General features: G+C 25.5%; 1 protein-coding gene across 2 annotated transcripts; it reads right to left on the bottom strand.

The window, feature by feature from the left end:
• Positions 1–700: 700 nt before the first annotated feature.
• LOC129957221 (glycogenin-1-like) lies at positions 701–26,389 on the bottom strand. Of its 2 annotated transcripts, XM_056069446.1 has the most exons (8): positions 26,200–26,389; positions 22,239–22,377; positions 20,246–20,420; positions 17,733–17,895; positions 14,490–14,616; positions 11,577–11,751; positions 7,611–7,646; positions 701–3,196 (listed from the first exon to the last, which is right to left on the bottom strand). In XM_056069446.1, the coding sequence occupies exons 1-8, from the start codon at positions 26,207–26,209 to the stop codon at positions 2,990–2,992; spliced, it is 1,032 nt and encodes a 343-aa protein (XP_055925421.1). In that variant the 5' UTR covers positions 26,210–26,389; the 3' UTR covers positions 701–2,989. The 2 variants fall into 2 exon arrangements, with proteins under 2 accessions (XP_055925421.1, XP_055925422.1); XM_056069447.1 differs by lacking the exon at positions 7,611–7,646.
• Positions 26,390–27,758: the final 1,369 nt, after the last annotated feature.

Genomic DNA, 27,758 nt, shown 5'->3' with positions numbered 1-27,758 from the left:
ACAATTATTTCTGGTATCTATAACTAGATACCAGATACCAAAAACCTTTCGATATAACAAGATTTCAAGATTATTAAAACTCAGCAGTTCTCAAAACTCATGAAAATAACAGCAGTCCAGAATAAAGAAATATAAGAACCAATTAAAAGTAGAATTGACTGAAAAATAGAGTATTATTGAAACACATTGGAATTAAACAGAAATTAGCGAATTTCATGTCAAGATATTTAAAAGTTATAGAAAATGTTTTAAGTGAAAATTTACAAAAATATTTCAAAGTGCTAAATTACAAAAATTAAGTAATTCTTAGAAGTTTGAAATTTCCCCACACTTCTGCTGTGTAATTGTCAAGTAATTTTAGGATTGTTGCTTTTTTTTAAATTTTGCATAATTGTAGCAAAAACAGATTGTAAATATTAAAAAATTCTCTTCATGAAATTGTACTAAGAAACAGAAATATGTACTTTAAAACCATATATAGGTGTCCAAATACTTCATTATACATATGATTAATATTTTGTGAAACATATAAGAAGACAGCTTAACAACATACTTATCATTCAGTTAATATAAAAATATATATAAATTGAACAATTTTTTTTGAATGATTTAAAAAATTAAATACAATATAAAAAGAGAATGAAGAAAATCAAAATTCATAACATTGAAAAATAGTTTATTTTTTTCTAACTAACATTGCATACATTTATACCTCTATTAAACGAAAAGTATAGTTTTCTTTATGGCTGAAGCTAAACTCTTAACATGAAACAGCAGAAATAATTTGCATTTATCACAAAATAATAATTCCAGACACAATAATCCTTAATATATAACTAAAGGTACTTTTAACTACTACTAACAGCAAAAAGACTTAAAAGAAGAAAAAAAAAGAAGCTAAAATGCTAAACAACATCAATATAGTTGAGCAAAATTTATCAGAGGGTAACAAAATGAATAATTGACACACGTAATAAGAGGAAACATGAGTTTGCAAGTGTAGAACATTTAAAAATACATCAAGAAATTATTTTGGCATATCTAACCATATACAACTTGGAGGATATTGTGTTCACAATATACTGCATAACAGAAATAAATAAACATTTAATAGGCTAAATAACAAATGAAAAGAAATTTTGATATTTTTGAAAAACTTCATAATATCAATTAATTTAACAAAACAAACCTTAGATATTCATGCTACTAAGAAATCATTTGTATGAAATGCTTACAAAACAAAATTTAATTTATTGCTACTTATGAAAAAAATATATATATCATAAAAATGGAAACTTTCAGGTGCTTATATAATCTTTAATAAAGTAAATATTTATTTTTCAAACCCCATAAAATATAAATGAGTTACAAAAAAACATTCATATCTTAATATAAAATCTCTGAGAATATTTTTAACCTGCTTTTCTATACAAAATTTGTTAACAACATCACAAATATTTTCTAATATATAAATATTACAACATAATGGCACATGTATTTACGATAACAACAAAACTTTAAATACAGGTGAGGTAGCCAGTATGTAAAATAAGAAACTACCTACCATGATATAAGTATTTTAAAAATATTAATACTAGGGAAGGAAGGACAAAATACTATATGATTATATAAACCAAAAAATTTGGAACTTTTTTAAAAATAAAATTTGTCAGCTAGTTTTAAGAATAACCAATAAAAGTTTTGGAATTTTAATATCTCTCAAGGAATGTTCCGTCAAAATACATTTTAAACCACTTACAGAAAATCATAAAAAGCCATTTTAAAATTAAATTATAATTTGGAATGTTGATAGTCAAAAAATATACTCAAAATTAATTTTATGCTTTTTTTTTACAAAAATAAAAGAAGCATAAAATTCTGTAAAGCAAGAATAATTCTATTTAGACAACAAAGTGTATTCCATAAAATGAGTTGAATGGCTTTAGAAGTCACCTAAATATCCCCCTCCCACTATATAAAAAAGACAATTATACGCATCAATGACAATTATGACGTTATCATAATGACATCAATATGACAATTATATTAAATTATATACATCGCATCAAATTTCTGCTTAGTGGATTTTGCAGTAGCAAAATAAATTAAAGATATTAGATTCTAAAGTACAGTATTCAAAATTTACAAATACATACTAGAATATCAATAGAAATCTGTAAAATAAAATTGTGCAAATAGTATATTATTTCTTCTATAATCATACATAAAATTTTATATTCCTTTCACACTTACTTTGATAATATATTATTTATTTATTGCAAATCCAACAGAATATTCTATATAAAAATAGTTCAAACAGCGGACGGTACAGAGGAATTCAGATGAAATTAAGATGAAGGGAGAGGGCCAAAATGTAAAAGAATAACAAAATGCTAAGCTTCAAAAAATAATACATATATATATAAAAAAAGAAATACTAGTTAAAAAAAAATTGAATATGAAATTTAATATATAACATTGAAAGGTCTTTAAATAAAATTTTCTTGCATTCACAATCAAAAAGAAATGAAGTGAAATATGTACTGTAGTAAAAACAATGTGTTAAAGTGTAAATCGCAAGAAACATTTAAGAGCAAGAGAGACAAGACAGAGAAAAAAAAGCACATATTTTATAATAAATAAGAAACAATTTGTAAACCTTATAAAATACAGTAAAAAAAAAATGACAACAAAAATCACCTTAATATTAATGACTTGAGCATAAAAGAAAACAAACAAGTAAAACAACTGGAATTTTCATCAAGTTTGTTGAAAAATACTCAGGAAATAAGTCTTCTTAAACAACACTACAAATAAAGCTCCATTTAATTTATGACACTGCATCCCATATAGATGTTTATACACCATTTGAAAAATTGCACACCATAAAAAATAGTTCCTTCAAGTTAGATTAATCTTATTCATTCAGCACCATCTATGAAATTTTGACAGCATATCTTTAAGAATCTTTACTTCAAAAACAAACTAATTACTTTTTAGACCCATTAATGGTTTCATCCAATTTCTTCTCAATATTTTCATAGGAATCTTCACCCAGGTAATCTATTCTACCTTGTTCCCATTCTGATAAGCGGTCTTGCTTCTTTATAAGTTGTTGAGTATAGGTCGATGGAGCATGAACATTGGCATCTTTAGGAGCTACTGTTAACTTTTCAAATTGTTCAGCAATGTTTTGCTAAAATTAAAACAAAATATAATGAGTTTTTTTTATAGTGTAATATTTATTAACAAAATATTTTTATTAACAAAATATAAGCAGTAAACCCTCAAATATACAGAAAATATCAGTTAAAGTAATTATATCAATAAAATATGACTCCTTTTAATTTTGTACAATGCAGTAATACATATATATTGTCATAATTTAAGATTTAGCCCAAAAATGCTTCTAAAAGATAAGTAAAACATTTTAATTCATAAAGTATTCCATTTTCCTGCAAACTGAAGTCAAGTACCTGTTACTGAACTTATAAAATGGTATTTTAGTATTGTATCTTATACTCTAAATCTGTATTAATTTATTAGAGAAATGTTCAATTTAAAGTTACTCAAAGAATAATTAATATGGATTCTGAAATCAGGAATTATGATCAGATGATGAAGATAACATTCAAACCAATACCCCACTCCCTAAACTTTCATGTGAGATCAATGTGAGGACTTTAGAACCATGAGAGTTATTATGTAATATTAATGATAATGATACTCTTATAATAAATGATAGCTCTTATGTACACAGAGTCTGAAACACCTAACCTTTATGCTGAAATGGAAAATTAACTAAAAGCACACTCTAAACCTTGTCTAAATACAAGTTTTTTCACATTTAATTTTGTTTTAATACTATTTTTAAAATGCAAATAAATAAGTAAAGTTCTAAAGATGTTAAGATGTTTTCTAAATATATTTCTTCCATTATAATAAAATATTAAATACATCCAAATACACTACTATCCATAGTAGCATCTCCACTATTAATAGTTATCTTCGATTAGATAGGAACCTGGGCTAGCAAACTGATTTTTTAAAAAAATATTTTTAGTTTTAACTACAAAATAAATAAAATTTATAGAAAAAATTATGCATTATAAAGCATTGGAGTAACAACATTCCATCAAGGATAATTGATTAGATTCTTATCAGTCTCATAACATTCACATAATTACGACACTATTTATAAATCAAGCTTCTACATAAAAATAATTATGTAACAAACATTGATTCTATACATTCATGAGTCCTAATAAATAAACATAAATGCATTTTTACAATGCTATTAAAATGAAAAAAGAATATTAAAAAATTATTAATATCTATAATGCTATTAAAATGAAAAAACAATGCAAAATAAATTATTAATATCTATACATAGAATAAAAAGAAGTCTCCTGAAAGCGTCTGTATGTTGAAACTCTAAAAACTTGAGACTTAACTAATTTTGGAGATATTTGTACCAATTTATAAAGCATTTATTGGCGAATGTTTTAGCATATTGAAGTCATATCAAAATAAAAAAAGGAGTTTTATAATTGCAATTTTAATTATTTTCCTACTACGATTCGTGAATGCATGAAGCAGCAGTATCTGTGCATTGCACTTATCCGTGTATGAGCAGAAATCTCACACTTCGAATGTGCAAATAGCAAGAGCTGGGGTATTCATATGTGATACATTTCTTTGTTCACGTCTGATTTTAAACAGCGATTCAAATCTCATTATCCCCAAAAGAAGGAAATTCAACCTTGGCCGGAGCACATTAAATGCCAAAACGCTTCGTTTGTTGGGTGATAATGAAAATGTAGAGGAAAGAAACATTAGGTTAGCGAATATCACAGAAAGAATTCCACACTTTCTTCAAAGGAGAGTTCTTCTGCTGCGCGAAGATACCGTCTCTTTTTAAATCACACTGCAATTGAATTACAGAGACAGAATGAATCTCGCCTGTCTGCTGACAGAGAAAGATATTTAAATTTGAGAAACAGGAGAAGAAGTGAAAGAACAAACGTTCCTAATATTTGATTTGAAAAGGAGTACACCGCTCTGAATTTTGTCCCATGTGTGGATTACAGAAATGATGTCTCAGTTTGAATAGGAAAAATGTTTATAATCTGTCCATATTGTTCAGGTAAGGAACAGCTTTGATATACAGTCATTTTCGCCAAAAAATAATTTATTGCCAAATTTTAGTGAAATGGCCGAATGTGACGTGAACGACAGCAATAGGTAACAGTAGCAAAAGTGAAATCAAAAAACTGCCAACCTCACAAGGCGTAAAATGACTGCATATCAAAGCTTAGCCCAGCTTTAAAATGGAAAGATGAATCAAAAGGCATGTGTTGTATACAAGGGAAAAATTAAACCATTTTAACAGTTTAAATATGGAACAGCATTGATATACAGTCATTTCCACCCAAAACGTTTATCTCCAAATTTTAGAGAAATGGCTGAATGTGGCGCGAACGGCAGCAATAACATTTCCAATTTAAAGGTTCAGAGGGAACGCTGCAGCAAATTAACGGAAATATAGAAAAAAAAAAAGTCAATAAATGTAGTAAAATAAAATGCATGCAAAAAAATGTAATCAAAAATAATGAAAGTAAGCAGAAGTATGTGCAGCAGGAAAAAATCAAGGGAAATGAACAGGAAAGACCGAAATACAGTAGCATACAGTAACAAAAAAATGGCGGCCATGTAACCCCAAACAAAGCACCACCGAAAAATTGCCTACCTCGCAAGGTGCCAAATGACTGTGCATCAAAGCTTAGCGTTAAATATTTCTGAATATGAGCAATAAAAAAATTGTTTTGTAGTTATTTTTAATTATTTCTATATATCTTTTTGATCCCGCATGACATTCCCATGTCATATCGGGTGAAGGCTTCACGTTAGTCTAAAGCTAATTTTTCCTTTTAGATGTTACGGGCAACGCTGTGCGGGTACTGCTAGTGTTTACTAAATAAGAAATATGCTTAAATGTGAAACTAAATTCAATAGTTACTTAAAAAGAGATTTCATAATGACCATACCTTAAGACTACAAAATATTTAAATTTGCTGCTGCAACACAAATTCATAACAATGCTTCAGTATATGATGCATTAACTTTTGAAATATATGCACATAAGTTTGAAATTAATTTGCAAAAATAACTTTTACAACTGTACATTCATTGGCATACACTAACAAAATTTTAATCTAATAAATAAATAAAAAGTAATCTAGCACAGGATTAAAATATTTCTAATTGTGCAAGCATCAATGTCATTCCAACATTTGAAGGATTAATACACTGAAAAATTTATGAAAAAAAGAAAAAGGATACTTTCATTCAAAATTTGACGAATTTCAATGAATCATAAACACTTGAATAAAAAAAAATCTGAGAAGTGAACAAGATCTGTAATTTCAGAAAACAGCATCTATACCAATAAAATGAAATACATAATTTCTTTTACCATAAAACAAACTAAAGGACATTTTCCCAAGAAAAGGATATATAAATTAAGGAGTCTTACTTCATTATTATAATCTCTAACTTCTCATCAGATATAACAACATGTTAATACTAAACTTTTTTTTTCCAGAAATCTGATAACAGAAAATAATTTAACTGAACAGTATGAAAAAAGAAAATTTCCGAGTAGACTCAAATTTAGACAATCATGTCACAAAGACAAAAATAATCAATTTAATAATTAGTAGCATTAATATGGTAAGATTTTTGACTGCTTAATAAACAATTTCTAAAAAGAAGTTGCACAAAATAACTATTAAAAAATCATTTCAACAACATAAAATAATATGTTTTATTTACTACTAATTTAGACAAAATTAAAATTTTCATCATTGAGGCAAACAACAATAACAAATGTCTTAAAGTAACCCAAATAGCTTTGAGTCATATTCTTTTTACCAATCAATCCCTAACAATAATATGATTTTAAGGAGAAAAAAAAAATTAGTTTGCTTTTAGTCATCAATGACTGACTAAAACTTACTACTTAACAACAAAGTTTTTTTTTCTTCTTTTAATATTAAATGTCAAGAAAATTAAAGATATACTATTAAAATAATACTACATATAAATTTATAATTCTTCAAAAATCTACACCTTTATCAATCAAACAAACAATGAATGTACACGTGCAAGATGTTTCTTTAGTCCTTTACAAAAACTGCTACTAAATTAATTAACAAAATGGATTTTAAACTAATATATGAATGAATACATTTCTTTTTGAGTAAATTAAAGACAAATTATTAAAAGAGCACAAAAGACTATATATAAATGTGGAGTTCTTCAGAAAAAAAAAAATTATTTTACTATTAATGAAGCAAATGACTATGTATACATGTAGATTTTTTTCCACCCCTTGAGCAGCAAAAGAAGGCAAAGAATCAAATTCCAAATTTTGATTTTTTTAAAAAAAGTTTTAATAGCTTCTATATAATAATTATGAAACAAAAAAAATTCATTATCACAAATTTGATTAAAGAGCATAGCAGTATTGCTATACTGAGAAATAATTTGCAGAAATTACTATCTGGAGAACATATTAAACATGCAATTTTTTAAAGATAATTACTCACTTGTTGCTGTGTTTGATTTTGGCATTGTACCTCATCCTGAAGCATTAAAAAAAAGCAAACAAGCATATAACAAGAGAAACAAATTAAATTCACATAAACTGCAATTGAAAGTAGGCAGAACAAGATATAGTTTTCATAGTTAATCGATTATTATAAGAAAACCAGACTGATAATATAATATATATATTTAGCTTAATCAATTTACAATAAGATACATTTCTTGACTTGAAAAAAAAAACAATTTTTAAACAATTTGGAATAAAAATAAAAATAAAAAGATTAATAAAAGGCAAATTACATGAAATAGTTTTGAATAATAATATCATAGAAAAAGACCAAAAGCATTGCTGAAGTGAATACACCTACACTTAATATGATTTTCATCTAAATTCACATTTTAGCATCAAGTTTAGTTTATGGCATTTGATAGAACAATCAACTGAAATTTGAATACAAGCTGCATAATTATGTAATTTTAGTGATTTACAAACTAAAAGAAGCAACTTATATCATATGTGAAGTAAAATTAAATAAATAACAACAAAAAAAATACAATATCATGAATTGATATAATCTTCTAGTATTTTGTAGTAATTCAGAATATAAAACTTACATCCACATAATTTCAAATAATTCAGAATATAAAACATATATAAATGCAAGAACACATGCACATTTCTTTTGCAACATATAGATATTGCAGTTTAGATATGATTAAGCATTTAGATTTTGCAATTATTTTTAACAAAATAAACCAATAGCCAATAGGAAATATGGCCTTTTATAGTAATCAAAGATAACATTTGAAACCCTTTTTATTATATATAAAGTTGGCTGATACTTTACTTTCCTCCACTGATAATAAATAAAGTCACCACTTATAAGGAGATAAGATAGGGCAGAGAAATAACAGATAGATAATTAAGAGATAAGTAATTTAGGAGAAAAACTAAATTTTAATATTTAAATGAAACAAAATCTGTATCAATTCGTAAGCACATTAAGAATTCTACTTTTATAATATCAGTACAATCTATAAAGAACAGATTGAAAGAAATTTATATATTACTTCATATATATATATATATATATATTCATATTATACTTCATATATTCATATTATTACTTCATATATATATATATTCATATTATATATTACTTCAGTATTAAAAAATGCAGGCTTTAAATATGGTAGTTGAAACTAAAACAACCCATCGCTCAATAAAAAGATTCCAATATTTATTCCAATATATGTTAAAATGATAATTTCCCCCCATTTTTTAATACCTTCACATCATTTTTTAAAAACAACTTCAAAGTTGTTAATTTGAAGCACTGTAACTCATCAAACAATCAATTATTTTAATCAAATATCTTAAATTTCTAATGTCTAAGCGATAATTTTTAATTCAGTTAAAATGATATTTTAATTTTTAATTGAAATTTTGGAATTTCAAGATCCTTATGCCCATAAAATGTTAAGTAGATAAAGAAATTAACAAAAATGATTTGGTTATGAAAACAAATATAGAAAACTGAAACAGCTAATTCAGCCACTTGGAGGATTAGTAACAAAAGTTTACTGATAAGATTTGTCAGATTAGCATCTCAATGGGAAAAGGCTTCAGAAATTTGAATTGCTATGAGATGATTTTTTTGAATTAGTATCCCCAATCAAACATTAAAAAACTTTTCACACAGCAGTATAGAAATGTTCGACTCTAAGAAATCTGAGATGCAATTTATACAAAAGCCCAAATACATACATCATATTATTCAGAATTTGGAATTCTCATTTCAAAGCTAAGCTTGTGTTACTAGGACACTTTAAGTTCAAAAACTACATGAAGAAGATTTACAAAAACAAAATAATAATTGTGAACCAATTTCAAAAACCAAGAAAACCATTACAAGTTAAAATCTGACATACTTTCAAATAATTTAGAATATAAAACATATATATATATATATGCAGGAACACACATATGTATTTGAAAAAATTTAATTTGCAAAGCAAAAAAATAAATAAAAAAACCCCTTTATTGCCCTTTAAACACAAACAAACAACAACAACAACAAAAAAAGTGTTTCAGATAACCTACTTAAACCTCAAAGAGTACACAAGGTAAATTTCATGAAGATTGCCTCACTGTTTCGATTCTGTGGATATTCCATCAGTTAGAACAGTGCACTACTGAATAGTGCGCCAAAGTAAGCATTGTTGTGAAGTGAGAAAATAAATAAAATACACTTTATATCAGTGTAGCAGATTTAGCATAACTGTATGTACAACACAAGAAAGCATGCTCAGATTTGCTATTTGGTGGCATTTTTTAAAGAATTTTTAATGTTTTGGAAAGTTTTAGTGTATCTCTCTGTGGCATTTCTAACGCAATTAATTTATTAAAAAAATTAGATACAATTATATTTTAAATAAAAAATATGCTATAATATATATAATTAAAAATAATTACATAATTATATGAAACAATCATTAATGAAATTCAAAATGGAGTGCAAAATAATCTGCATAGTTCCATGTAAAGATGACAAAGCTATTAATAACAATAATAAACCCTCATAAGACCAAAAGTAATGGCCAATCCTTTCGAAGAATTCTAATCACATCCATATTATTCTTTAAATTGAGTTTGTTTTCCAGAAAAAGAGAGAACAGAAAATGAAGACAAAAATCACCTCCATATTATTCTTTAAATTGAGTTTGTTTTCCAGAAAAAGAGAGAACAGAAAATGAAGACAAAAATCACCTCCATATTATTCTTTAAATTGAGTTTGTTTTCCAGAAAAAGAGAGAACAGAAAATGAAAACAAAAATGTTCTCTCTCCCTCATAGTGTGTAGCACAAATTGTACAATATTTTAATTGATGGAACACCTAATTTTATTCAAAGATAATACATATGCTTTTTCTTTAAAAGAAATTTTTAATTATATGGAATAAATAGTTTAAAATATAGAAAACAAATTTTTTTTAAAGTTGAAATTCTTTTTCAAAGGAGAATTTTTTTAAAGCTTAGAAAAAGTATTTTTTTAAAACAAAAATCCTTGAAAAATTTGGTTTTTATATAGCTCATTATAGCTGAAAATTATGGAACTAATTTATTTAAATTTTCATCAATTATTTTAAAAAAAGAAAGTTAAAAGTGAATCCTAAACTCATTTTTCCCCCCATTTATAACTGAATTCAATGACTTAAAAAAAAAAGTCAAGTTAGGTATTCCATATAGGGGAACACAAAAATCAAATGTTAATTTGGGCTTCATTCATCATTTCATCTAACTTCATTTAGTTTAGTCTGATCAAAAAGAAGAATTAAAAAAAAAACATTTATTTGCTTCTTTCCCCCCCCCCCAAAAAAATATGCAAACTTGAAATTTTATATTAACAGATGCTAGAACTGAAGAACCATTATTAGTGGAAAGATAATGATTCATAGAATATCAGAAATTTCACTAGGCACTCCCAGTATTCAATAAATAATCTCTAAAATAATTATTAAAGAAAAACAATCCCTCACTTACTGAATGATAATAAATAATATTTCGTAGTCTGAGCAGCATTTATGCTACCACTATTCAAAAATATTTTATATCTTTAATATATCTATATGATTAACATTGTGGGATATAAAAAAGGTAGGTGGCATTTCAATGCTGTGTTTGTATAGTAAAATAAATTATATATATTTGGAAACTTGTAAGATTGATAAGTGAAAGCAGAGCACAACCATGTTAATCACCAATTGTAAACCATTCAGTAAATATTGGCCTTCCAATTAGTCTGAATGATATATTTGCTTTGAAAGAAAATTTGAAAAAAGATGAGTACATTCTATAAAATTGAAGTATTGAATTCATATGGATAAGGATGTAGCAATAAGGATAAGGATGTAGAATAATAAGCAATAAGGATTCAGAAATTATAATAATTAAAAAGGTTGACTTACTCCACTTGGACTGCTTGCTACTCTTTCAATAAATATTTTCCACCACATTTTAAGAAAGTCTACTAAAGGAGCATTTCCAGAAGGAGCATCGACATTGCCAGTATCTTTGTTATAATGAAACATCCAAGGCTTTTGGTTACCAAGAAAATGCACTATCTTTACATCTTTTCCAAATCTAAAATAAAAATTTTACAAATAAAAAAGAAACCATACATAGATCATCCAACAATTTTAGAGAATATCTGTTAATTAGAATTATTTTGAATTAGAATATTTGTTCGAGAGAATTGATCATTCTTTTAAAGAATATTTACTTAATAAACAAGATAGATATAACTTCAATATCCTTACCAAACAATTAATTAATTTCAAGTCAGTTAATATAGTTTAGAAACAATTCTCTGAGTTCAAAGTTTAGTTAAATCTTAATTTAATAGCTTTGATTCTTATGTTGATTTTTTTTTTTTTTTTTTTTTACTTTTACTATTTTGTTCATAGTCCAATCAAATTTGTAATAATAATAATAATACTGATGATTTGAAGTCCTAATGGTAAAATTTTTGTAGGACATCAATGAATATAACAGAATTCAAAAGTTGATATAATAACAATAGATAACAATTTGAAAAGGAAACAAAAGTCAAAATACATAATTAAATTTTCAGCAGAAAATAACAGTTTATTCTAATACATCAACATTTATAATATCCTTATCTAATAGATGATGACAGATGAGAAAGAGAACTCAAAATATTGATGCCATTTTTTCAAGAATGAAGTTCAAAGAAAAGAGATGTCTTCTACCATGCTATCATGACTAACTTCAATGAAGTTTGAAAATTATTTGCATCTTTAAAATCATTAATGAATAACAAAATACAATATAACAAGTAACAAAGCAAATCTGTTTATTTTGCTATGCACTTTCGAATTACTTAAATACACACATATACAAAAATGCCAGAGTATTTTGTTTTACATTCTTTTAGAAAAAAATCTCTTATCTATGATATTAATCAGTTAATTACTATTTTAAAAGAATCATTACTGCTAACAGAAATATTGCTTTTAATTAGTTTATCCCAGAAAAAGAATTTGCATATGGTTTTATCGCTAGATTTGTCTCAAATTATGGATAAAATATATCAAGGGGTAATGTTCTATCCTTGTTAATGTGAATATTATAGCAAGTGATTGCAACTACTTAGATAAAGAACAATATATTATAAATCTTTTTACCAAAATTGTAAATCTATTTTAATTTTGGATCACACTAATAAAAGAGAAAATGTTCAAAATGAATATTTTCTAAACTACAATATATTCATAATAATATGTATGTATACAAGAGTCAAAGGGGGAGAATTTTTAAATTTGGTTACCCAAGTTGGCTTTCTCTTCTTTTGTCATATTTAACTGTTGGTTTGGTATAACTAGACCAAACATGCCTATCTTATTTTATAAATATTCTTGACTATATATCTCAACTAATAATAAAGATGAACATGTTTAGGTCACTCTATATGTGCTGGCATTCTACAGGCAAGACTATTTCACCTAGAGGCTATTGAAATTAGTATATAAATTATATTTTGGAGAGTAAAAATGCATACCTTGAAGGGATTAGTTTTTTAAATTTTAACTAATCAAAAATGAAAAACAGTGGCATTTTCCATTGATAGTTTGCAAAAATATTACAGCATAAAAATGATTTTCCATTGTCTTAAAATTCAAAAAATATTTTCAAGAATACCATTATTTTTTGCTATATTATTTTTTCACTTTTTAGTTGAATGCTAAAAAAATTTTTAACATATTTCACAATAATATATATTATTACTGAAATGAAACTCAAATTATTTTTTTCCATTCATGATTTTGAAGGTATGAAGATTCAAGCTATTTTCCAAAGTTTCAGAATAAGGCATTCTTTTCATAAAATGTTGAAATTTCATTATACATGCAATTAAGGTTTAACACCCAAATCAAACTATGGTGAAAAATTTTAAAATGCACCCCTTTTTTAAATAATTTTTCCCTGTGATATAATTGGATATTTAAAGATATAAAATATTTAAATTAAGGAAATCTGTAGTATAATGTACAGAGTGATATAAGGCTTTTAAAATAGTATGAATTATATCTCTATCAAAATATGAAATTTGAAAAACATCTTGCTAAGGAAACCACCATTAAAACCAAATGGCAAAAAAGAACAAAAAAAAAAAAAAAATTCAAATTTTAGCATCTACTAATCCTGACCAGCTAACTGATCACCAGATTATACATATTACATATATATAATGTATTTTCAAATATCATGCCATCATGAAGGCAATTTCAAATTTAACTTCAATTTATTTTTCCATGGGTGGGGTTCATTTACATACAAGGATTATTAGTGGAATGTGTCCTTTGGCATCTGAGCACAAGTGAAAGAGTATGAAAAGTTTTTGCTCAGTGCTTTTACTGAGAGATTTTTATAGGGATTTCTTTGACACATGTTGATTTATGGAAGGGAATCATGTATCTTCGTGAAGAATGCGGTAGGTGCAAGGAATTTTTATCTCTTCATTGACAGAATGAAATTTAATTAATCAATTTTTTAAATGCATATTAGAAATAATTCAATAAAAAGAGGAATTTGGATCAAGAAATGAGAAAAAAATTTAAGATTTAAAAAACAGGAAGTCAATTAGTTTTTAAATTAGATTAATTCCTATTATTGCATATATATATATATATATATATATATATATATATATATATATATATATATATATATATATATAAAAGTACATATGAGGCCATATTTTTAAAAAAAATCTAATTTTAATTTCGAATTCAAAATTAAATATAACAATAAATAATAGATAAGATTATAAAAAAATAGATTTCAAAATAAATACTTACTTATTATAAGCAGGCAAATAAGTATAACTCATATTTATATTCATATTATAAAGAAATGATAAATGTCGAGAGATATCTGCAGTTGCCCAGTCACTAAAATATGCATTTAATAATCCTTGATCACCCCCTGAAAATATAAAAAAAAATCTTAGTTTGAAGAAACATAAAACATAAATTTTTTTGTCAGATATAAAAGAAATTTAACAATATAATTGATAATTACTTTTTATGAATGAAAATCAAGTACAACACTTACTTATTTTCAGAAGTTTTTAATTAAAAAGAAATTATCATTGCTACAAGTGTCTGTGTCAGCATTTTCCATTTTCAAAATTTAGCTCAAAACCAAATTTTTCATATTTATTTGCACATTTTCTTGCATTGGCACAAATATTCAGGAGATCCCACAGTTTTGACATCATGCACTTTGGCATCATGCACAGAAATAGTTTATCTACTTTCAAAATTCAGTTCAACAAATTTAAATTTATTCAATCAGACAAGTTACCAATTTAAGAAATAAAAATAATTTTGAAGAATAGTATACTTAAGTACCAATGAATCAAGCACATTGTTTTGTTTAATCAATGGTATCTCATAGATGTAACCAACAACAAGATATAATATTTATTTATTCACTGTGCAGTGATATTTACTGTGCACTTTACTGTGCATATTTACATCACTTTGACCTTTTTTAATTAATTTTTAATATTTTAATGTATAGTTTGTAAATTAATTTTCTTGGTATTTTAATTGATTATTTTTTGTTTGAAATTCATTTTCAGATATTTTTTCTGACATGTATAAAATTGGAAATAAAAGTAAATTTTATTTTTTATTCAAAACAATAAATGTGGAACAAGAGAATGATTGTAGGGTGAAGTAAATATACTTATGAAGAATTAATTTTTAATTCTTTACAAGATATCTCTTTACAGCACAAATATAAAAAACTATTCTTATAGTATGGTGTTTTCAAAAGCAATTTGTTAGCATTACTAAAATAAATAAATAAACCTGTCCTTCTTGTTTTGTTTTTAGCAAGATGATAAAACAATTTTAACATAGTGTTGAAGCAATCATTGAAAAATTGTAAAATCTTTTGAAATAATTACAAGTGTATTTAACCTAACCTATCCTGACTTATAATGTAATACAGGAAATATTTTGTAATTGTAAACACTTAAGGTCAGAATTCGGGTTCTGATGTAGTAACAAAAATAATGAACATTGGAAGTGGTGTGGGAGGGGGCAATTACTAATCTATATTATTATGTTTTTCTATAGAAGTGCTGTGAATATTCCTCATTATTATATTCTTATTTTTTAAATAGAAATAAAAATACTAATTTTCTTTAAGAAGTTGCATTTCTTGAGATAGTATGCATTTTATTTTAAGTTAGGTCTTCATACATTATGAGATACAAAACCAAATAAGGATATACAGATCACTAGAGATGTAGACATTTTGAAAGTAAAAATTGTTGAAAAAATCATTTTGATTATTAAAAACGTCTTTTAATTTAATTATATTAAAAACAATTTAAAATTAATTTTTCATTCATTATTAATTATACTTTGTCTTATTCCAAAATTTTCATTCATTAATTCCTGTAAAGTCCTAAGTAAAGTAACAAGAAAAAATTTTAAAAACTCATTTCTAATATAATATTATTCATGAACTGAAAACCAAAGCATAAAAAAGAAGGAATACTAAAAAATACTGAGACATTTAACAGCAACTTATCTATAAAAAGTCATTATTATTAATATTATTTTAAGATTCATCATTATTATCAGAATTAGAAGACTATAAGTAGAAACAACTAATATGGATTGATAATAAGATATTTTGATTTGAAATAACAAAGGTATAAGTATGGGTTTGGAAAACAGCAGTTCATTCTTGGGTGTTGTAGAAGTTTGAACACAGCTTCTAATAAATTGAACTGTAAAATTTTACTTTTTTTTTTCGCTAATTAAACATTTCTTAATGCTTTTTTGATTTTATAGCTAGACCATAAGAATTATTTCTTAATACATGCAATAAAAATGGGTTATTTCAAAATGCATAGGACAGGGGATAAAAGTTAAAAATTACAGCAAAATTAACTTCATCCTTATACTCCACATCTTTTGTCCATAATTGAATTTTCTGTTATAAGGTGTTTCTTTAAAAAAATTTTTTGTTTGTACTGCTAAATTTATCAGCAATAAGTCTAGATCTGAAAACATTCATCCGGATTTTTGTAATAAAAAGTTTATATCTTTTCTTCTATTTATCACCCTTTATTCATTTCTGCATTTAATCGAATTGGCATCTTTTTTTTAATAATTAATTGTTTTATAATCCTTCATAAATATCTGCACCTCCGTATAAATATTTTTTGGAATAAAAATTATTTTATGCACATCTTTACATATTTTTCCCTTTGCTTCTCAAGGAATATTATAAATTCAAATAATCATTCTGAAACTTTCAGAAATTAAATTTTTTTTTTGTTTGCTTATTTCTTTAATTTGTCTATGCACTGATATTTAACTGAAAATAATTAATATTAAATGATCTTATTTTGAAACATGTTTAAAAGTTGGTAAATCATTTTTGCATGAATTTCGAATTTCAATTAAAAAATATTTTTTAATATGACCAAGTAATAAAATAGAAATTTTAAATAGTTAATTTTTCTTACTGATAATCGAACTGACAAGATAGCCAATAATACAGGTAAAAGAGCTGATCAACAAAGATGGGTAATATCTAATATAAAGTAAAATATATGACAATATAATAAAAATGAGGAAAAAATTTGGAGGACATTGACATAGAAAAATTGTAAATTCTTTTATTTTGTGCAAAAAAAAAAAAAAAACCCTTTCTAATTAGTATAAGAGCTTCAAATTAAAGAACAAAAAAAGGATTTTTTTTATGCAGAAAAAAAAAAAAACTTTTAACTATTATTAAAAATTTCTAGCTCCAGTCTTCTTGAGCTGAACTGTTAAAATATAACATTTGAGCATGCCTATTATTTAACAACAGTTCTAAAAACAGGTTATTTTGGAAATTCTATCATTTTTTATTACAATTTTATATGAAACTCAAGGATGGCAGAAGTTTAAAACTGAATTAATTACTCCTTTAAATAAAAATGTTTAAGGTTTTTAAAACAGCTTTAAAAAATAAAGTATAAGAAACAAATTCCACAGTAGTAATCTTTAAAAAAATAATAATAATTATACCATCAAAGCTTCCTTCTTCAGCAGCCATCTTTTTTAATTTTTGAAAAGTTTCAACTGATGGTTGGAAGACAAACACACCAGAGTTGAAGCAGTCTGGCCAACCAACATCTGGCACGGCTGACAGCTCTGGTTTTTCAAATAATTCATCACAGTTCTTTACAACCTGAAAAAGCGAAGTGATTGACAAGTAAATAAATATTCACAATGACTTTTTCTTCAGCCTCAGAACATTCATTACTAAACACAAACTACTTCAAAATGCCACTTTTCTGGAAGAATATTAATCACTAAAATATGTGTAATCATACTAAATACAATAATCTTATGCCTACATTAAATAATTCACAAAGAAATTTGCTACATATTGTGCATTGTTTTAATTTTCAAAGTATACTATCACTGATTTAAAGATAAAAGTTTTAAAATTCATTTTTAAACACAGGAGCTTGATGTGAAAGAATATTACAAAAAAAGTTCTGCATTTCATAATTTACTTTATAAATAACTTTTTATCTTTAATTAACAATCTTTAAATATTACACAAAATATTAGTTTGTACATTTGTTTGAAATATTCATACTGTGTTTTTTATAATATACATCATAATGTGAATAAAGGATAGAAAATCACAAAAAATAGCTATATTTAACCCTTTAACTACCAATTTTTAAAAAATCTTTTTCTCTCCAATAGCTGAGAAAATGAAGTTAATAGTTTCTTTATTAGACATATCTATTCATTTTTTTTCAAATGTTTTTAAATCCCCATGGCTAGGACATGATGGCCAAATACCCACCACAAAAACTTTTACTTAAAACTATTTAAGCTGATTTTAAAAGATTAGAGGGATGTATATGTAGCCGGATAGTCGAAGGGTTAATAAATCATAAAGCAAGAATGACATGCAAATTATTATTAACTCTTTCAACTAAAACTAACTTTTTAAAACTGTTTAAAAAAAATCTACAAAATTTATTTTTAAAAAACTGAGTTATTCAAATAATAAATTACATAACAGATACAGATATAAAAGCCCAAGAACAACACAACAAATAATGTTTTTGTTCACAGGCTTTATAGCAAAATACTTCTTTTGCTGAATTAAGTTACTGAAAAATTTTAATAAAATAAATACAATTCTTCTTCAGAAAAATTGATTTATTTTATCAAACAAAATGAAGATTTTACAGCATTAACCCTTCTTTTCAAGTAACATTACCATCTAAAAAAATTAGATTAGCATGCCAAATTTGTAATGAGAATAGAATCTTAATGGTGTAGGCAATAATTTTTAATACTTCAGTTTATATACATTGTGTGTGTTTATTTTTTTTTTAAATAAAAATAATTATTTGGTATTCTTTAACAACTGAGAAGTATTCACTTTTTTTTAATGTCTATTTTGGTTTATGCAATTATATTAAGATGCAATAGCTATTTGTCTGCAATTTTGGAACTTATGGAAAAAACGGGTAAAAATTGCCTAACAGCCTTAAAATGAAAATAAATTAAGGAAATTAAACACTTTTTATGATGGAACCTATCTCCAAATATAAAGTATGGTGTGAAATTTTACTTTTTAAATAAAGTGGTAGTTGTCAAACATTTTATTGAAAAATATAAGTTTGCTACAATTACAGTTATGCAAATGAAGTTGGAAAGAAATCACTAGTTGCATCATTTGCATGTAATACAGCTGCTGTTGCACTATGAATATAGTACCCAAATTAATTTTACCAAATGAAATGCAAAAATTAACAAGATTTATATGAATATAAATGTTTATTCTCTATGCTTATGTAAAAGTTGGTCATCAACACTTAACATACACCTACAAACATACTCAATTATAATTGAAGTTCCTCTATTCTACTTCATATCAAAATAAAATAATTCCTTTAACATAAATAGAGATAAATCTCTTTTCATTGCTAATAAATCTTAAATCAAATATCAAAAATTAGTAATATAATAATTTTTTTAAATTTAAACAAAATTTTGTCAATATTTTCAATAATATAATTAACAAATTTTCATTTGCATCAATTTCTATTTAAATACTCAATATAGAAAATGAAATATGTTACTTATGATAAAACAATCAACCTCAGATAAATTATTTCTGGAATGCAATAAGTTTTACATTGAAATCGAGGTGGAGCTTATCGGAATTTAATTTACATCAAATATCACAATAATTTAAATGAGAGTTATCTAAAAAGGTACAACAACAACAAAAAAAAGTAAAACTATGGTATATTACAATTATTTTTAACTCTCGGAAAGTTCCATATACAATGTTAATGAAAAGTTAAATGAATGCGAATAGATAATGTTGTGACTCATAATTAAAATGAAAAATTTTTATTTTTGGAAATGTTAAAAGCCACACAAAATGAAAATCTAATAGAAAATTGAATTTCATTGTCATTTACGATTAATTATAATTTTAAATAAAAAATACAATGAAGAATATTTTATTGGCATCCAAATTGTGAAGTAGATATATTTACCAAGGTATCAGCATCAAGAAAGACACATTTTGAAAACTGGGTAAGTTTCCAGCAGTGAAGTTTAGTTAAAGTCACTCCTAATTCTGGGCGTTGCAGAATTGCCAAATTTTCATCATCATTACTATCCAATCTACTAACTTCTTCAACTAAATCAAAGACTTTACTTAGTTTATCCCTAGAAAATATTTTTAATAAGTAATTAAAGTGAAAAAAATTTTAGTAAAAATAAGTAATAGCTTAATATTATAAAAAAATGATGAATAGTACACATAAATATGCAAATGTTAAAATAATCCAAATAAATATCTGTGTATTAGTCCCATGTCAGTGATTAATCACTAGAGATGTCATGTTTATTGCAATCAGAGATTAATTACCAAATAATTTATATTATTCCATCAACTATGCCAGAAATTCAAAACCAGCAAAAAATTCATCAATAACATGCGGTTAATACACAAATATCAAATATTATTCTGAAAATCTTTCGAACTAAGAATTGGTTGAGAATATTTCATTAATCAGCATAACATCACATAATCCTACAAAGCTACATTAAAATGTTACTGATTAAAAAAATTATTTTATTCATTTTTTAGGAAACTCATTTTATGAATATGAAAACCTTTTTATTAGAAATGGTACATATGCTACAACACCATAAGATTTTCCTCTTTTGGTACAATGGTCAAAATCATATACGACAATAAATGGCAAATGAAATAATAAATTTTCATAAAATATTTTTTAAATAAACAAGAGATGCACATAAAAATAAATAAAAAATATCTGAACATTTTAAAATAAAATCCCAAATCTTCTGAACAGCAGAGGTTAGAGAAGTGTGTTTAAGAGATAAGCACAATGAATGCATACAAAGATTTGCTAGTTATATCATTTCTTAAAACTGAATAATGGCCTTTGGTGATAAATGTCATAATTTTGAGTTAGAAATAGATGCTGAGAAAGATAGTTTAAACAGGGTGTTTAATGAGAAACTGCAGCAAAAATTAAGTACGGTTAAGCATAAATCTCCATACCTTTATGATAATGTATAGATTATAATAACACATTATATAATATTTTAAAATATAGTTTTTATTGAAAAAAATTGTTTTAATTAATTTTTAATGTTTTTTTAATTTCAATATTTATTTCTGATTCTGCATAGCTACTTCTATTCTAAAACAAATTATGACTTTTTGGTTTCATCAAAAACATAAAAGTGATTATAAAAATGAAAGAAACAAAAATTTTCAATACCCAAAAATTAAGCCAATTTTTATAAGATTAACAATAAAGATCTCTGATCTCTTTTAACATTTCTAAAATTAATAAATCATTTAAATGGATACATCATTTCTGAAAATTTTTGAAGAAAAGTAAGCATTATTTTCAAATAGCTTCAGCAGAATGAATAGTTTAAAAAAAGTATTAAATTGTTTAAAAATAAATAAAATTTTAACCTCTTCTCCTTTCTTTTTTTTTTTTTTTCCCCTTTGTCTAGAATCACACATTTTTTTGAGCATTGAAAAAACAAAATCTGCATATTACATAGGTATTTATATATTTTTTAAAAACAAATTTCTTTAAAAGTTTACTATGTTTATATTTTTTAATTCCTACAAATCTCCTTGGGGGGGGGGCAACTTTGAAATGAGGATATTTTTCATTAAATAATAACATATAGGCAGTTATATTAAAGATGATTTAGGGAATGAACTTCAAAAGTATATTTTGCAATATAACTTATTTGTTTACCATTAGGAAAAAACACACAATAATCTTGATTTTTTTTAATTCAATATTGCATTATAAGAAACTTAGTTCAGAATTAATTGGGAAATTTTGTATAGCAATTACACATATTTACTATACAAAGTATGTTGAATGAGAATCTCCACAACAATGTTTGGATCTTGATCATATAACTGAAAGTAATTTTAATAAAGCAAAAAAAAAAATGTAAGAAAAATCTGCAAAAGAAGCTTACCGAACTCTAGCAGAAACTCCTGCAGTAACTAAAACTACCAATTTAGCTTTAGTATTTACTTCTTTTAAAGAATGGGCCAAAACTAAAGCACCTGTGCTATAAAAGTCATCAGTTGCCAAAGTAACAAATGCAACATTTCCTAAAAAAGAAAAATGTGTAAAAACAACTATAAACTAACTAGACCCTCAACTAACATATTTCCTACATAAATATATTTTTAACCTGAGAGCTCATATTTGAATAAAATGATCTTTTTATAAAAAACTGAATATCTCAGTCACTCAATTATCAATTTTCTAATTTCCTTCCTTATATGCAGGAAGATAAATTACTGGAATGTTTGCTCAACATGTACATAGGGAGAAAACTTAAGTAGATATTCTGATTCCAATCTAAAAGAATTATACATAAAAGAAATATAAAATATTTCTTTAGTGATAAAAACAATATGAGTAAAATTAATACAAACTAAAATTATTGATCTGTTGAAAAATAAAAGAAAATAAAACAAAAGTAAAATCTTCGTAATTATTTTTTTTTCAATTAAAATTTTTACAACTAGGAAACATAATAATCTGATACTTATCTTGAATTTTACTGAACTTCACTATCTTTGATGTTTCTTAAACTTTGATACTAATTTAGCATTAAAAAAAATCATACATATGCACTTCTCTAATAAATAACTGCCATATTCTAAAACCTAAATACAGATGTTTTAATAAACAATACCAACTATAAAACAGAATATAGCAGCTTAAAGGAATTCATTTGAAAGCATGTTACTATGTGAATCAAAGAAATGGTACAAATAGAGAATATCTATTGCAGTATTTGAATAGGCTGAAGGAATGTCATGCTTATGTAAATAAATGTTGCGTAATAATCACAGAATTAAACTAATGTGGAGAGCGGGAAGGCATTAACAAGAATTAAATGTTGTCCATTGGTAAGTGACAACCAATATTGTATTCAAGATTTGAAAAATGTTGCAAATAAGTGAACAATGTAGTAATTACAATCTAGCAGTTTATTCTCATGATAAAATGTCTCATGAACATTTTTAACACATTCACAGCCAGTAAAATTGATGTATCCATCCTCACAAGCTGAATTACAAAATATAGTATATAATTTATCATAGTCAATCGTCGTCCCAGAGCGTTGCTAGCAAACGAGGTATCACCATGCTGATTCGCCAGTGACAGTGTATGTGTTAACAGGAACACAAATTAGTTAAACACAGTTGGTAAAAGGACATGTTAGTTCGATGCTGCTGTTGGAACTTGGATAACAAAGAAAACTGCAATAAAAGATCTATAACAATCTGGACAAGATCCAGAAGACCTTTTATATATATAAATTAATTGTTTGCAGTGATCACATTTATAATACCAATCAATAAAGGATAACTAAGCCAAAGTCCTCCTCAAAGTGTTTCAATCATTTGCTAAGTTGGTATAGATTATATCATCCAAAAAAAAAAATAATAATAACCATGAAAAGGTATGAATATGGTTTGCAATATCATGGTTAAAGGCCACATAATAAAACACGTACACAAAGCAGAAATTATGATAGTTGTATGTGGTCATATAAGTCATTATATATATTGTCAGTCTTTTACCAAGTCATACTTAGTATATCCCTCATGTGGCCCATACAAACTTTCTTTTCAGAGATGTTAATGAATTTTGTCATTGCACTAACACTTTACAGCATATTGAATATTTATCATATTATTTGACCACAAGTTCATTCAATCCAAGTCATACATAAAATGTATAGGATGCTTTAGGACAAGAACTTAGTAATAATCCATATCTTCTAAAAAATAAATATTTCTTTATTTGTACAGTTAAGGACTAAAAAAGTTCTTTCAAAATTATTCGACTCCACTATTTAAAGTATATTTATATAAATGGGAAGTTGTATTGCACTGAAAGGTGGGCATATACTTTATTAAAGTGCATCATCAAATTGTATATAATCTGCATTCTTTGTAATGTTATAATTCTATGTAAATTTATATCATTTTCAGCAACAAACAGTTTCAGTTCTTTCTACAGTTATTTTTACATCAAATCATATTTTACATTCTGCTTTTACTATATTTTTCCTACAACGCATGAAGTCATACCAGCAATTATGCAAAACTGTATCCCTAATATTTAAATTTTAAATATTAGGAAAAAAAAGTGTAAAATGCATACACTTAATTATCAATAAAGAATATCAGCTCTGATCACCAATAAAATATTTACAGATATGAAAATTAATGCTTTTCATTTTTAATTAACTATGAGCACACTAACACTTAAATAGTTTTTAAAAAATTTACTATTATAACTATTACATAGATTCATTTTTTAAAATATTTAATTTTTAGATTTAATATATATATATATATATATTTAATAAGCATATTTTTATAACTTTGGCTGATTTATTATAAGAATCTCTTATCATGTTAAAACACAATGAATTACTGCTGACGAACCTCAACATTTTATACCATGATTAGATGAAAGGTAAAAAATATAATTATGTCAAGCTAAAAATTATCTTGATATCTTTAAAATAAAAGTTATTTAATTTTAACTAAATAAATTATTGCAAAATCTTAAATTATAACAAAATAGCATTCAACAACAAACAAAATCTAATTTAAAAATTGAAGTTAAACAATGAACAAGTAATATAAGACATTTCTTTAAACATAATTATTTCTATATCCTTCTTGAAAGAGAATTCTTCAGAATTTATAAATATTTTTGATCTAATTGAAATTCATATACTTCAAGCCTTACAGGTTTGTTTTATTTTAACACAAAAGAAATGAAAATTGTTTGTAATAAATCGGAATAAGGTCTTTTTTTTTTTTTTTTTTTTTTGCAACAGATGTACAAAAAAAATGTAAGAAACCAAGAAGTACAATTGAGATTCAAATTTAATAATATATTTAAAAAAGCTGCTCCGTAATCAAATGTATCATATAGTTTTGAAAAAACAAATATTTTAATCATGACAGCTTCAAATTTCACATATTTCTATAGATTTAAAAAAATAAAAATCATATTACATTTGTGATCAAATATATTTTGTAATTCCTTTCAACAATAGAACCCATAGTATAAGCTTCGAATTAAATTATGGAATTTAAAATGATAAAAACTCTCCATGATAAAAGATAAAGAACAAAATTAGCATTATATTACAAAGTAATTACAAACCAGAAATTAAACAACCAACAGTCATAACCTCTAATTATAATAAAATATAAATATATATATAATTAATAATAATTTATACAATACTTTATAAAAAAGTAAGATAAAATGAAAGTAGAATTATGCATTATAATGAACAAGAGTGCATCAAAATTAGGTTTAGAAGATTCCAAATATAAGGTTTGTTTAATTTCTTTTTCAATAGAAGAAATAATTGGATTTTTTTTTAATGTGCATTAAAATATGATTCTGTAAAGCAAAATATTTAAAACGGTTCTTATCTTTAAGCAGCATAAAATAATAAATGCAACTTTATTTCTGAATGAAATTAAAGCTACAAAACAATTACATATAAAAGAAATCAATAAAGTCTTATAGAAATAAGGAAAAATCGCAGAAATACAATTTGCGCCATTAAATTTTTAATAAATTAGGCTCAAAGGAGAAAAAATTTCAAATAAAAAAAATTGTATATGATACGAAAGGTAATATTTTAGTTTTTAATACATTAAAAACCAAATTTTTAAAAAGTTCAATAATGTAAAATAAATTTAATTAGAATATTTTCACAATTCGAAATCGTTTCAACATAACTAAATGCTTACTTTTTAAATTTACATTTTATTACACATATTGCATAATATATAACGAAATAAGAAGTATAATTCAAAATAACAAGTTATGTATACAAAATTTTTCTTGAAGAAGTAAAATAACAAAGGTTATTCTACCTTGATTCATTTTAATACCAAAATTTAATTAGACAGTTATTTAGAAAGTCAGTCTTACATAACTTAAAAAATCAATGCAAAATACAAATATTTTTGAAGCGAATCTATCCAATATTTTAATAACTTATAAAATCGTCCAAAATTCCAATTTCTTTCCGTTTTTGTTTACACTAAACTCAAAGTCAGAAGATCGTTTCCATTTGATTTTGCCAATAGACGACAAAAAATTTTACAGTTTAAAATAAAGTGCACAAGTGCATAAAAATCTAAAATTGCTATGAAAATTTTAGAAGATCATATGCACGCTTTTTTATTGCATTTTCTGCATAAAAAAGAATTTGTACATGAGAAATGATTTATTAAATCAACAATTAAATCAATCTACCACCATATCAGCAAAGCGGCTAAAGCAAAACGAAAAGAATGGTCTTTATCATAATCACATGACGGAATAGCAGAAATAATTTGCTGAGTTTTTTCCTTATATTATATTCTATTATCATGTCGTATATAATTTTTGATGTATATATATATTAATAAGCCATTCTTTAAGCACAATGGATTTTTCTATAAATTGATATGCAGAGACATGCCCTTGTCTTGAATTTCTTTCTTTCTTTTTCTTTTTTTTTTTTTCCAGCCTGCATTGATTCAGTCGCATTGAATACTTAGTAAAAAAAAAAAAAAAATGCAAACGTGATATTTTATTCACTTGCCGTTTCGTCTTTTAGTTAGGCTTTTCTGCTGAATGTGATGCAAATTATAGTCTGAATATCCGCCAGTTAAATTACATGACTGTTTACCTCTCATTTTAACATCCACCGCTTCGATTTCTTAGTCGGCCGACAAAGTAAAGTCGGCAAAATGTCACGTTTTTCACCTCGTAGTTTATTATGCCAAATGTTGAGCAAACTATTGGCAAGGGCCGACTAAGTATACTTGGGGCCCGAGGCAAAAACTTCTTTTTGGCCCTCCCTCTGCTTCAGTAGTGAAGGACGTTCATTAAAGAAGGAAACGTAAAATAAACTTTTTATTCGATTTGGGGAGCGCTTCTGTGTGGGGGCCCGGGGCAACTGCCCCGTATGCCCCTGCCTTAGTCAGGCCCTGACTATTGGTTGAATATATGACAGTTCTAACTTATGTTAGACAATCGGTAGACTTAACTTTGCATTAATTTCTTAATCGACTCACGGAGAATTGTCAAAAAATGTATTCACCATTAAACTTGTCCGCTATTTGTTGAGCATTGTTATTCTGCCAATTTAAATCAATCCTCGGATATTTCGATTGTTTATAATACAGTAATTCTAAGATGGGTTTTAAATTATTATATTCGTTAATACCAAATTCGCCACACCTACGTTCCGAAGCAATAAAGACTTTTGCCGACGAAATTCTCATCTGTTTGCCAACGGAGGGGGGCAAGCAGTCCCTGACGGGTGGAAATTGGTCCTGGCCTCCCAGTGTCGCCGACCCTAGCTTTCAGAACTACAAACTGAAATCATCCCGACATATTGTACTTGTCGTCTTGCTCTGTGCAGTTGAAATGAGATGTGATG

This window comes from Argiope bruennichi, chromosome 11, assembly GCF_947563725.1.
Source record: "Argiope bruennichi chromosome 11, qqArgBrue1.1, whole genome shotgun sequence".
Lineage (NCBI taxonomy): Eukaryota > Metazoa > Arthropoda > Arachnida > Araneae > Araneidae > Argiope > Argiope bruennichi.
The sequence above is the reverse complement of the archived record's forward strand: the minus strand, read 5'-3'. Positions and strand labels throughout refer to the sequence as shown.

Bases quoted from the DNA above. Each gene is read 5' to 3' on its own strand.
- LOC129957221 (XM_056069446.1), bottom strand. The intron at 17,896-20,245 runs GTAAATATATCT...TCGCTTTTTCAG, and splicing joins TTCTTGATGCTGATACCTTG to GTTGTAAAGAACTGTGATGA. The intron at 11,752-14,489 runs GTAAGTATTTAT...TTTTTATTTTAG, and splicing joins TATTTGCCTGCTTATAATAA to ATTTGGAAAAGATGTAAAGA.